General features: G+C 29.7%; 1 protein-coding gene across 1 annotated transcript; it reads left to right on the top strand.

The window, feature by feature from the left end:
• The first annotated feature begins 5,510 nt into the window (after window positions 1-5,510).
• On the top strand, window positions 5,511-8,183 carry LOC140865793 (1-aminocyclopropane-1-carboxylate synthase-like). Its single transcript, XM_073270566.1, has 4 exons — window positions 5,511-5,731; window positions 5,838-5,969; window positions 6,250-6,410; window positions 7,027-8,183. The coding sequence occupies exons 1-4, from the start codon at window positions 5,570-5,572 to the stop codon at window positions 8,024-8,026; spliced, it is 1,455 nt and encodes a 484-aa protein (XP_073126667.1). The 5' UTR covers window positions 5,511-5,569; the 3' UTR covers window positions 8,027-8,183.
• The last annotated feature ends 5,072 nt before the right edge of the window (window positions 8,184-13,255 follow it).

The raw sequence follows: 13,255 nt of genomic DNA, 5'->3' as shown, positions 1-13,255 counted from the left end.
CATGTATGACCGAGCGCTTGTCGCTTTATCAAAAGCTATAGTTGGTGGTAATGAGTCTAATGACGTAACTCAAATATTTTAAATCGCACAGCAGCCCAAACGCTATGGTTCGATTTTTCTATCCAACAAGGACAATCATTACACATCATTTGATCAACAGATGCTCACAATATCAAAGTTTTACACACACACACACTAACGCTACGGATCGGAAACTGTTGTATTTCATATGAGGTCTCACTTTTTTTAATTAGCCTAATAGCATGCACTTTTAAATGTACATGCTTGTTATTTGAAGAAGATGCAATGGCATGTATCATAATTGTATAATTGTTCATTTAATTAATTGCCTCAACCATATATAATTAAGTTAATAATTGCATCTCATAAAATAGACAAGAAACTAACTCCATTATTAATCTACTTATTAGCTATATAGTACCAGTCTAGTTTCACCTTTATCAGTATGGTTGATTAATTCTTCCTACACGCTAAATAGTGTGTCCTAGATCTACATATATAATAAGCATTCAATTTTTAATCATGAATCAAATAATTCGAATCGTGATTAATTGTATATAACTTGGTCATTAAAGCCAAGCATTACTTGGCTAAATTCACAGGTTTCTTAAATGTACAAGATGTTTTGAGCTTAAACAAGTTACTCTTTATTGGGAAAATTTTAAAGGGACCACCAATTTAATTATCTTATATATAGTCCTCCTTAAAAATCTTCGAGCTAGCTACGAACAATGAGCTTGCAAATCTTGTCTTAAAATTAAATAATTAAAGTTAACCACTGCACATTACGTTTAAGGAACATGTTTCGAAGTTCATGAAATGATTTAGTCAAATGCATGTACTGATCTTTAGCGACGGCTTACATTGACCGTGTTCGAACTAATGTAATTTAGCATGGATAAGAAGTCTAGGGTTGGCAAAAACCCGACCCCCCAAATCTTGCCTTGAAAATATCTCAACCGGGATTTTTTCCACCTCGATTAATGTCGGGATAATCTCCACCCGATGGAATTCTTATCCCCGATCCATTATATTAATAATATCATTCTTATTGGATCTTTATCACACAAAAAATAATTCATCCGTGTCGATTATATGGATCTACTTTTTTCACACAGATTAAGAAAAAAATCATTGGAAATTAAAATAAATTGTGTACAACTTCTCATTTTATCCTTATTTAATGTATTTAAAAAATGATTTCACAATTTTTAAGATGTATTTAATAGAAGTATATCAGTAAACGAGTGTAAAAAAAATATTACTAAATATAGTATATGCCTATATATTTGGGACAAAAAAAAACGTGATGTATATAATTGAGACGGAGGGAAGATTTGGATATCATGACTTAGTAGAAATTAGGGTGTTCATTATTTGGACATAATGACTTACTGATCACGGGCTACCTAAAATTTGTTGATTTTTATTTTTAAAAATTAGCCTGTGTTATCCTAATTTATGTTCTGTTTGGGTATGTATTTTAAAACGTTTTTTTTTTTGTTTTATAAATGAAAAAAATTAAAGTATATATAATTTGGACAAGATTTTTTGTAAAATATTTTTGAAAAATATGTTTTAAAAAGTGTTCTCAAAGTATAATTTATTCTTAAAACAACTTTTGAAATATTAAAATATTTTTATAGAATATCTGTTCAAATACATATTTATTCATAAAACAACTTTTAAAATATTTTATAAAAAGTTTTTAAAAAACACTTTTATAAAAATATATTATAAATACTTTTTTCCAAACGGATCGGAGCCTCAATCTTTGCTTGAAGACTTGAAGTAATTCAATGAATTAAAAAAATAAATTTATCGGGATATCTTTTCTCTACGCGACGAAATATTTAACATCCGAGTCTCAACATTTTTCGGTTATGGGATCGGAAGGAAAAAAAACTATCAATTCTGGAACGAAAATTATAGGAGGGTTATTTATATTATTTATTTATGCATAACATGTTTGTGTGTGTATGTTTATGTATATGAGAAATAAGGGATGCAATAACTAGTGTAAAAGAAAATTGTGTTATTTTGGTTTTTTAACTTGTCAAATTTCAATATTTAACCCAACAACTTTACTTCTTTGGTAGCTTTAGTTTTTTCTCTATGTACTGACGTGGTACAAAATATTGCTAACCTGGAATGATCATTACTGTTAAGATGTTGCGTAATATTGTTGATGTGATTGATTTAAAGAGTAAAAAAAACAAAGAACTAAAGCAACGTTTGGTATACGATATTACTAATATATGTATAACTTATCTCATCTAATCACACGTTCTTCTCGTTATATTATTTATTCATCTATTAATTATTAATTTTACATCAATCAAATCATTAATAATTTATCATACATTAATCAAATAATTAAATTTAAATTACTATATTATCTATTATAAATAATATTATTTATATTTTATTTATTATTAAAAAGACAAAATGATCATTTAACATTTCTATATAAAATTTAATCAATCAAATTAATTATAATTTATCAATCAAATCAAATACTATATTAACTATAATTTCTTATTTATTTTTTATTACATTATCTATATTATATTATCTCTCCCTATATATAAAGAATCTCCCCCTTAGACACTATCTTTTAAATTGCCGAAATTGTCCTTATGTAATATAAATATTATAATTTTATTTTTATTTGTTTTTTTTTATATTTCAAATTTCCATAATTTTCTCAACTAAACATTGTAGATAAGATAAATTGATAAAAAAAATTAAATTTATTTTTATATTATTTTATAAATGTTAAAAAATAAATTTAAATATTATTTAAAAAATAATATTTATATATAACATACAATATTAAATATATTGCATGATTTTATACACACGCAACGCGTGTGCGATTATGCTAGTATATATAATAGTTGAGCACCTTAGAGTGAGGATACCAAATTTTTTTCCAAAATTGCCCTTTATACTATATGAATAAGTAAATTTGATTTTATTTATATATATTTCCATATTTTTCTCAACTAACTATTATAGATAGGATAAAATGATAGCGTTTAAATTTATTTTTATATTATTTTAGAAATGAACAAAATAATAATTTAAAAAATTATTGAAAAAAATAATATTTATATATAACATATAATACTAATGCATTATATGATTTTATACACATGCTTTGTTATGCTAGTATTAATTATTTATGTATTACTTATACAGATTATCACTCAAACCAAACGGTAACTAAATATAAATGGCAAAATAAGCACCTTAGGTTATAATTTAACTTCACTGAGTAATCCATAAAATACATATATGTGTACGTAGTTTAATTTCTAGTTGCCATTAATAGGTGGCTGGCCGGCGCACGTTATGTATGATTCACGAGCACTCATGATGCATGCAGCTCAGTCAACACTAGTTATAAACACTGCATGCTTTCTTCCAAGATCAAACCACAAGTACAATTAGTTGCTACATTTGGAAATTCTAATTTTCTTTACTCTTGGACTTAATGCACACACATATGGAAAGTGGAATCCATATGAACTAATTAAGCGCGACACACGCAAAGAATTTGATCGGCAAAAAAATATCGTTAGTCAATTTAGGGCCACATGGTGTATGCTTATTTGCATTTTATTCAATTTTATTGTTCTCTTTTATTGTAGTACTGACGTGAAATCAGAAAAATAAGTACGTGTCACATATGTTAATACTTCCGGCCAGAAAGGTCATGAGCAAGTAGCCAACAAAAGAAGAAACAGTTTTTCCTATGTTGGATGGGCGGTAACATGTGTGGCTACGAATGGATATGAACAGCTTAAATTTTCGAACACATTCCAAGTTTTTCCATTGGTTATTAGTTAATGATTAAAACAAGTGTGTTGAAAAATGTAGTGTCCCGTCTCGTCAAACATTCGAGGAGCCATTCCTTTTATGTGCTCATTAATATTCTGCACATTTGTATTCTATTTTCGGACACATTTAACCATTATTTCTCAATTATGGATAGGGGTTGGCAGTTGGCACCCGTATCCATCCCCAGCGTAAGTTAAATATCGCATTCGATTTGATATATATTTTGAAAATTTTGGATTGTTAGGAATCGAATTTGGTGTGATGATGGACAGTATGTCTTAAGATTATCTTGATTAATTACTTTTTATGATTCATATAATATAAAGATTTAGACTATATGAATGCATGCATTGGTAACACACGTATATATGCACGGATTGATGGGGACAAATCGTGGCCGGGCACGAAATATTCCCCAAGGATTGGTGGGAAAATTATGCATTTTAAAAATAATTTAATCGTTTTTCATTGTTGATCATCTTAATTAAATCGGTTATAAAGTCCTAGTAGTTCTTACTCAAATCAGTAGGTTTTGTTTTCACTTTTAAATATATTTTTTTATAGGAGTGTCGTGCGACATCATGTAACATGTCGACACTTTAGTGGAAAAGTGATTTTTTTTAAAAAAAAATTATTAAACTAAGACTGAACTTTAAGTTATTGACGTACAAAACGTGAACAAAATCGTAAACTTTTCCTAAATAACTAGATGTTAATTGATTGATTTTTTTTTTTTTTGGATTCGATAGGTCATTGTATGATATCATGTGAATAAATTGATATTATTATTACAATTAATTGGTACGTGTGGTTGATTATCTAAAAAAATAGTAGAAATTGATGCAACATCTGTGTTGCCAAATTTCATTTTTAATTGGTCTGCTATATTTATTATTTTTGTAATTTCAATCCTTTTTACGAGTACTGATGTAGAACTTGAAATGATGCTATTTTTCAATGAAAAGGAACTAAAACTGCCAAAACTTAGAAGATAATTGACTAAGATTAAAATTGAACAAGATAGATAATCTAGCTAATCCAGAATTATTAATCTAGTCGGGTCAAGATTTTAAACTCCGAAATCCTGTGATTTTTTAGTTGAGTCACCGGGCCTAATATCAAATTAATCCAAAATTAATATATAAAAAATTTAAAAGAAAATCATGGAATATACATGGCTCTGCCACTGACTATAGAGGATCAAAAATGGTAATTAAAGAAATAAACATATGAGTTCCTAAATATATATAATTAAGTATTTTATTTAATTCAATTAAAAATAGTAGAAAAGAAAATATCTTAATTTCCTCACACGATCTCTCTTTTACGTGAGCCAATGGCTGTAAAAATCAAGACTTAAGAAAAAAGGGAATTGTACGTACGTACACTTCTTCATTGAATCTCGTGTACGTACGCATGCTTCCCAACCTAAGCAATTGCATATGCATTTGACAGATTACACTTTTTATGTCTTTTGAACGTTGAAACCGAGTTTTTTTTCTTTTTGTCCATCCTCATATTTTCCTACGTTAGATAAAGCCAATTTCGATCTAAATTTCCCATTGTTAGCTTCGATTCCCCTATAAATAGTCTCATATGTCACCTCCTTTTTCCTCGTATCTCTTCAAGCACAAGTGCAAAATTTTCACACACACAATATACATTGATTAATTAATAAAAAAAACAAATTGAAATAAGTGAAATGGAGCTAAAGGGTAGTTCGAATTTGTCGAAGCTAGCCACTAGCGACGATCATGGCGAAAACTCTCTGTATTTCGAAGGATGGAAAGCTTATGACAATGATCCCTTCCACCCCACCAGAAACCGCAAAGGAGTTATACAGATGGGACTCTCTGAAAATCAGGTATATATATATATATATGTGAAATAATTATAAGTATTGTCGATTATATATACAATCACCATTATTTGTATTTTTTTTTTCTAATTCTTCCGCATTTTTCGTGTAGCTTTCCCTCGAGTTGATCGAGGATTGGATCAAGAAAAATCCCCAAGCTTCAATCTGCACTCCAGAAGGAGTTCATGCATTCAAGGATATCGCAAATTTTCAAGATTATCATGGCTTGCCTCGATTTAGAAATGTATGCGCTAGCTAGCTAGCACACAAACCTTATAATTAATAAGATCAGTACTCTTTAGCTTATATGTTACTTAATTCTGATTTTTATATATATGGAATGAAAATAATGTGTGTTTCCTCCATAAAATATATTAGCATTTGAATAGTCAGTTCTATTTGCTTGGGAATTTGATCAGTAGCTTCCATCAGGGCATGTTGAACTCCATCAAACTTTTACGTAGAGCAAATTTGGGTCGATATTTATTTATTTATTTATTTTTGTTTTTCCTCCGATATTCCAGGCGGTGGCGAAGTTGATGGGAAAAGTGAGAGGGGGACGAGCCAGCTTCGACCCAGAACGCATAGTAATGGCTGGTGGAGCCACCGGAGCCAGCGAGCTGCTGATGTTCTGTTTGGCGGATCGTGGAGACGGATTCTTGGTCCCCTCGCCTTGTTATCCTGCGTATGTTTGTTTCATCATTTGAATATATCTATATTATATGTTTGTTTCGATCATCATTTGAATATATCTATATTATATGTTTCTCTGGTTGAATAATGAAAAGTATAACTTATGATGTTGAACTTTTTAAAAAGGACTATAGTAAATGAATTGACCTTACAATATAAAAACTAAAGGCCAGTATTCCATTTTAGAATGTTTTAGGCAGACAAAGGCGAAACTGGATGTGGAATTAATGTCGATTTCAAGAATGTTTTGGAGACAAAAGGCACGACTACTAGTTAATTGGCTGTCACGCATTGGACATATATATACAGCTGTGAATTACGGACAATTAAATCCACATGCAGTATATATATTCAACTCACCAAAAGTCCAATCACCAGGAGTTGACTAATTAAGACATACAAAAGTCGAAGTTTAAACAATATCATATGACACATGTCAACCATATTACGTGGCCTTGACTCATGATCTATTAACCAAATAGTCAAATGTCTCCATATATATTCTTCAATTCTAATACGTCTATATATATATATTTTTTATAATATAATTTGGTACATCATAATTATTTTGTATTATTGATCATGACTTGTGGTTGAATTTTGAACAGATTTGATAGGGATTTGAGATGGAGAACGGGGGTGCAACTAGTGCATGTAGAATGCAAAAGCAGCAACAATTTCCAGCTAACCAAACAGTCCCTAGAAAACGCATATGAAAATGCAAGGAAAGCAAACATCAATGTGAAAGGCTTGATCATAGCAAATCCTTCCAACCCATTAGGCACAACCATGGACAAGGCAACCTTCAAGATGCTGGTGAACTTCATAAATGACAAGAAAATCCACCTCGTGTGCGACGAAATATACTCCGCCACCGTCTTTCGCGGCCCCAAACTTGTTAGCGTTTCCGAGATAATCGAAGAAATGGACCGCTGTGACCGTGACCTGATACACATCGTGTACAGTTTGTCTAAGGACATGGGGCTCCCGGGATTCAGGGTCGGGATAGTCTACTCCTACAACGACAAGGTCGTGAGTTGCGCTCGTAAGATGTCGAGCTTCGGGCTAATCTCGTCTCAGACTCAGCATTTTCTAGCGTGCATGCTGTCGGACGAGGAGTTTGTGGAGGAGTATCTCACGGAGAGCGCGGTGAAACTGGCGAACCAGCACGACTTGTTCACCCGAGGGTTGGAGGAAGTTGGGATCAAGTGTTTAGAGAGCAATGCAGGGTTATACGTTTGGATGGACTTGAGGCCTTTGTTGAAAGAGGCGACATTCGAAGGTGAAATGGACCTGTGGAGGGTTATCATAAGTGACGTGAAGCTTAACGTGTCGCCAGGGTCGTCGTTCCATTGCCACGAGCCCGGTTGGTTTAGGGTTTGCTTCGCGAATATGGACATCAAAACGATGAGGATCGCTCTTGCAAGGATTAGGAAGTTTGTGGTTCGAGAGAATGATCAAGTGCAACAAGTGAAGAAGCAAAAGAAAACAAGCAATTTAGGGCACCTCACACTAAGTTTTTCTTCACAAATGTATGATGAAACTTGGGTGGTTTCGTCGCCTCGCATGTTGTCCCCTCAATCGCCCCTCCTTCGCGCCAAGACCTAGCTAGCTAATACGTACCGAAACTTCTACCATATTAACTATTATTCCTCACCTATTTGAAATGTTTCTTTTAACAAAAAAAAATTATTTTTGCCTTCGATAATTGGCTTTTGCATGCCAATGAAGGTTTATATATATATATATGGGTTGTGTTTTTGAAGTATAGCGCTTATGATCATATGTACCCTTTTTTTTTATATATATATTGTTGTTACAGTCATTGTCATTGGCCGTAACGCATGAATTAATACGATGTGATGCATGAGAAATAAATCTATGAGAAGTAAAATTTAATAATATTGTGTGTACGTACTATATCGTGTGGAAATTAAAAAAAAATTTACTAAAAAAAAGAAAGCAATTAGAAATATGAATTCATTGTTGATTTATGGGTATAATGCGATATTCAATTGTTTTTCTAGTGCTAAAGGGATATTAATTGATTATAATTAGATTTCGAATCTGAGATATCATCTCAAATTTGATATATTAATATCAGTTTGTCATACGAACTGAGACATCGTGCAATAACCCATTTTTAACAAATACAATATGCACGGAAATTAACCAAACCACCACGTGCCATATATATTATACATGACTTAATTGGTTGACAATTTTTCCTGCTTCCGATTCAGTAATGAATCGGTGAATGAATTGTTTTTTTTAAAAAAAAATTAAATTTATTTTATATAAATATTTTTAGAAATATATATATAAATTTTACTTTTGAAGTCTTTGTAGAGCCCCATGGCTCGTGCACCATGTACATATTTGTACTTTGTTCACATTTACAGGTCCTACCCAGTTTCATTTGGGAAGTATAAAATGCCGGAAAAGGTTAGGTAGGAATAGGATTTTAGAACTTATAAGAGGTACACAAGAGTTGAGACAAATATTGATCGTTCAAAATTTTAAGCTCGTGTTCGATTCATGTGAAAATATCGAGTTATTAGATCTCTTGTACAAAAGAATGAAAGCGTTTATAATATAATTTTAGGATTTAAATTTTGTATTTATATAGACAAAAATACCCTTGAGCTGTGTATCTCTAAAAAATATATAATTACTCGAGTAGAAATAATTAATTAAAACTCGAATCTATACTGTCGAGTTACTTGAACTTGACTAGAGTTCAATTAAATCAAGTTCGCATTGAGTTTTGAGTCTTTTGACCAACCATTTACGAGTAACTCACAGTAGTTTGACTAACTTGCACACTTAAAAGTATATATTTGGAAATTTAATTTGAGAGTACTAACCTTTCGATTAAAAAAGAAATTTTGAGTATATATTTTAAATAATACCGATTTTATTTATTTATTTATTTTTAGTTGGGAAACTTTTTAAAGTTGAGTTTTAAAACCAATATCTTATCCATCTGTGCGGTTGTAATGTTGTATAAGGGTTTATTAAATAAGGAAGGTGAATGAGTTTTAAATTTTAATTTCACCAAATTTCATTATCAATCGGCCGGACCGGCGAACCAATTTAAAACATGTTGGACCGGTTTACTTATTTTTTACATTTTTAATTTTTTTAAAAAAAAAGTGATTATTTTTTATATCCCTTCAAAACAAAAAATTATTTCTTAAATTTTAATTTTGATTTTTGGTTATATATGTGTGTGATTATTTGGATTTTAAACTTTGTTAAAAATATTATTGTAGTAGTATTTGAGGTTATTATGATTTATTTTTTTGTTATATATATAATTATATTTGATATTTTGATTATATATGTTGTTGTTTATATTTTTAAATTTTTTAAATATTTTTTTATTATATATATGCATATTCAATATCTTTAAAATTGAAATTATATTATTGTTTATATTATATATATTATTATTATTTTATATAATATAATACTATTTGGGCGATCGTCCGGTTGAACCGTTTTTTAGAGGTTCGTCGATTTGATTACTGGTCCGGTTATGAAAACACTGAATAAACTATAACAAAAAATTGATTATTGGTGGTGGAGATAAAAATTTCAAAACAAATATTGAAGATGCAAGAGAATTTCAAGAAGGAAAAATTGTATCGAATGAAGAGGAGATTGACATGCATCATGGATTTTGAGTTCGAATCCGATACAGAAGAGGTGTTATTGGATAAATATGAAAATAAACAACAACAAAAATTAAAGACATAATAACCTCAAGAAATCCTAGATATCGTCTAGGCTTCTATATGTTTTGTAAACATTGATTTGCATTATATGTTAATTATAAACAACATATATTATAAACAACATATACGCAATATACTATTTTAGAATCTCTTTTAAGCAATATTCAATAAATTTATAAGGTTGATTATATGATTTTTTTTTAAAAAAAATAAAGACTAAAATAATAAATTAATGAGGTTATCATTATTCTCCAAAGTTCAAACTTCAAAGTATTACATAACTCTGTGAATACCATTTGTATCATAAATTAGTAAATCATTAAAATTATACAAATCATTAAATATAATAATTTTATCGTTTCTTTATTATTTTTGTTCGTTCATAATTATCTACACGCATTTTGTAACAATAAATTGGTGAAGTCATTTTTAAATTAACGAGATAGACATAAATTTTAAACTTATTATTTTAAGCAATATATATATAGAACTAGCATATATATGGTGAGATTATTATTCATAAGACCGATCACTTGTTGTTTGGTCAAAAGATATAATTAATGATAATATAATGGTACAATCATAATTTTTTAAGTCGTACAACAGTTCAATTGTAATATTTTGATCGTAATTTTAATATGAAAATTATTGCACCCCAACAATTTCCTTCAAATAATTGTCCTAGCTCCTTGCAATTCATTGAAATCGAACACGTAAATTTAATTTTTTTTATAGGACTGAATACATGTCATTTGACCAAAAATTACATTTAATATTAATAATACGACTCTAATATTTCAAATTATATAATAACTCAAAAGTCACATTTTGATAGACGACGATTCTCCAATATAATTAATAGGAATTCCGCACCAAATCCTGCTTTATATCGTTTTCAGTGCTGCGTCATCTTATCGCAAACATTGTGTCTTGATCGAGCTTGTGTTTCTCCATTGGTATTTTGCTAATTAGAGTGAATCTTAAGTCACTTTCCAAGCAATGGCCCCGCCGCACACGTATACACGTATATTATATCTAACAAAAAAAAATTATAACAAGACGTGTTGATTTATAAAAAAATATTTTTTTGTAAAAATATTTTTTTGTTAAAAATATTATTTTTTTTATTGTAGATATAAGACTTATATTGACCCATTTAACGGATATAGATCTATGAAACTGTCTTACGGGATATCCACTATATATTTATTTAACATATGTATAGTATATATGCGGAGAGAGAGAGTGCGAAAACACAAAAAAATGTATTTAAGGCTGAAAAAATTTATAAAAATTTTGACCCGGCTATTTCCGAATTTCATCTAATTCTTATCTCGAAAAAATACCGATCCAAAGTTTATTCGACCTGAATTATCGAGATTTTTCCGTTCCAATTAGTATTGAGAGAGGGATCGGGAATAAAACATCTTCCCGACCCGAAATAATATTTTAAATATATTTTATTATATATATTTTTGGCTAAAGATTATTGGGCTTTAGCCCACACAGAAATTAAATGTGGACTTATTTTTCTAAAGAAACTCTTGAAGCATGATCACTAACATTTTAATATTCTACGTTTATAATTGAATGTGTCTTTTTCCTCTAGACATATAAGTTTCTAAATAATATTTTTTAAAATTAATAATAAAACAATTTTTTTGGGTTTTTGAACACAAAAAAAAAATTATCGGGATATATTCTTCCTATCCGACGGAATCTTGAACATTCGAAATCCTGAATGTTTGGGTCCTGACATGTGTTGGGATATAGGATCGGGAGAATAAAAAAAATTTGATTCTTATCGGGACAAGAATTGTATAGAAGGGTTACGAGACGAGTCTCTACCCCACAATTCCACCTTTTAAGTATATTATATTTTTGCCCAATTTGACACACGATGTATGTCATTTTAATTTACACTTTTAATATTTATGTATAATCAAATTAATGAATGAGTGAAAAAAGATGGTTTTATAACTAGTAATTTTTATTTCATAAATAGTTACATTTCAATAAGTTATGATTATATGCTTTAGTAGTTATTTTTTCATGGACCAAATTTATAGAAGGATACTTTTTATTTGCAACTTAAAAAACATCACAATTCACAAGTAATTACTCTTATTTTTTTTTTCTCTGATTACGTGTATAATATAATTAATGATATTTGCTCTCTACTATGTGTTATCACACGAGCACATAAATACGTGCGTACAACATATATATCGATTGCTTCATTAAATGTATGTATAAATCAATTTTAACCAGAAAATTTCAAAATCAATATGGAGTTTTTGATTAGATTATATTTTAATACAACGTGATATAAATTTTTACAATTAACTTAAGTGATTTTTATCCGTCATCATCATTAATAAAATATCCAGATCCATCCATTATCCACTTAATTAAATACATTTATTGCCAAATTATTAAATGTAAATGCGACCACATAAAGGCCACTTGGGCCATCTTTATGAGTCAAAATCCAACAAACATAGGCACCTAAGATTGTTTAGAAGAGCTATTTTTTCATACAAAGCCGCCATAATGGCGTGCTCTGATTTTGAAGAATTTGGGTTAATTTGACTATCAAAAAACAAAATTTTGATCTTCCACAAAATATTTATAATAAGGAAAAAAAAACAAATAATCACAACAAATTACACATGTTCAATTGTTGAAAGCCACAAGTTATTATCTTCTTATAGAAAACTGTCTGATTTGTTGGATGAGATGATGATCAAGGAAGAGACTTGAACAAAACGACAGATGAAACAAGAATGTACGTTTTACACAAAACCGAGTATGTTATAATATATTTGATGGATGTTGCGTGGAATTAAATAATCGTGAACCAAGCACAGTTCCGTTTAAAAATAACTATTCATTGCAATTTTGTGCTATCAAAAACCAATCATGATCACCACCTCCATCATAGTGCGCCTTAAATTTTATTCGTGAACAAGAAAGAAACAAAGACAATTAATTACGTGCACAAGTGCAACTTTACATCAAAGATTTCAACTATACAGGGTACCTGTGGCACATCTCTTGAACAAAATTATGGGCAAGGATGGTGAAAATGATATAT

This window comes from Henckelia pumila, chromosome 4 (genome assembly GCF_033568475.1).
Source record: "Henckelia pumila isolate YLH828 chromosome 4, ASM3356847v2, whole genome shotgun sequence".
NCBI classification, from domain to species: domain Eukaryota; kingdom Viridiplantae; phylum Streptophyta; class Magnoliopsida; order Lamiales; family Gesneriaceae; genus Henckelia; species Henckelia pumila.
This window is presented reverse-complemented; position numbering and strand designations above follow the sequence as displayed.

Excerpts from the sequence above, each read along its gene's own strand:
- LOC140865793 (XM_073270566.1), top strand. The coding sequence starts at position 5,570 with ATGGAGCTAAAGGGTAGTTCGAATTTGTCGAAGCTAGCCACTAGCGAC. Across the intron at positions 5,732-5,837 it reads TGGGACTCTCTGAAAATCAG|CTTTCCCTCGAGTTGATCGA; the intron begins GTATATATATAT and ends TTTTTCGTGTAG. Across the intron at positions 5,970-6,249 it reads GCTTGCCTCGATTTAGAAAT|GCGGTGGCGAAGTTGATGGG; the intron begins GTATGCGCTAGC and ends CCGATATTCCAG.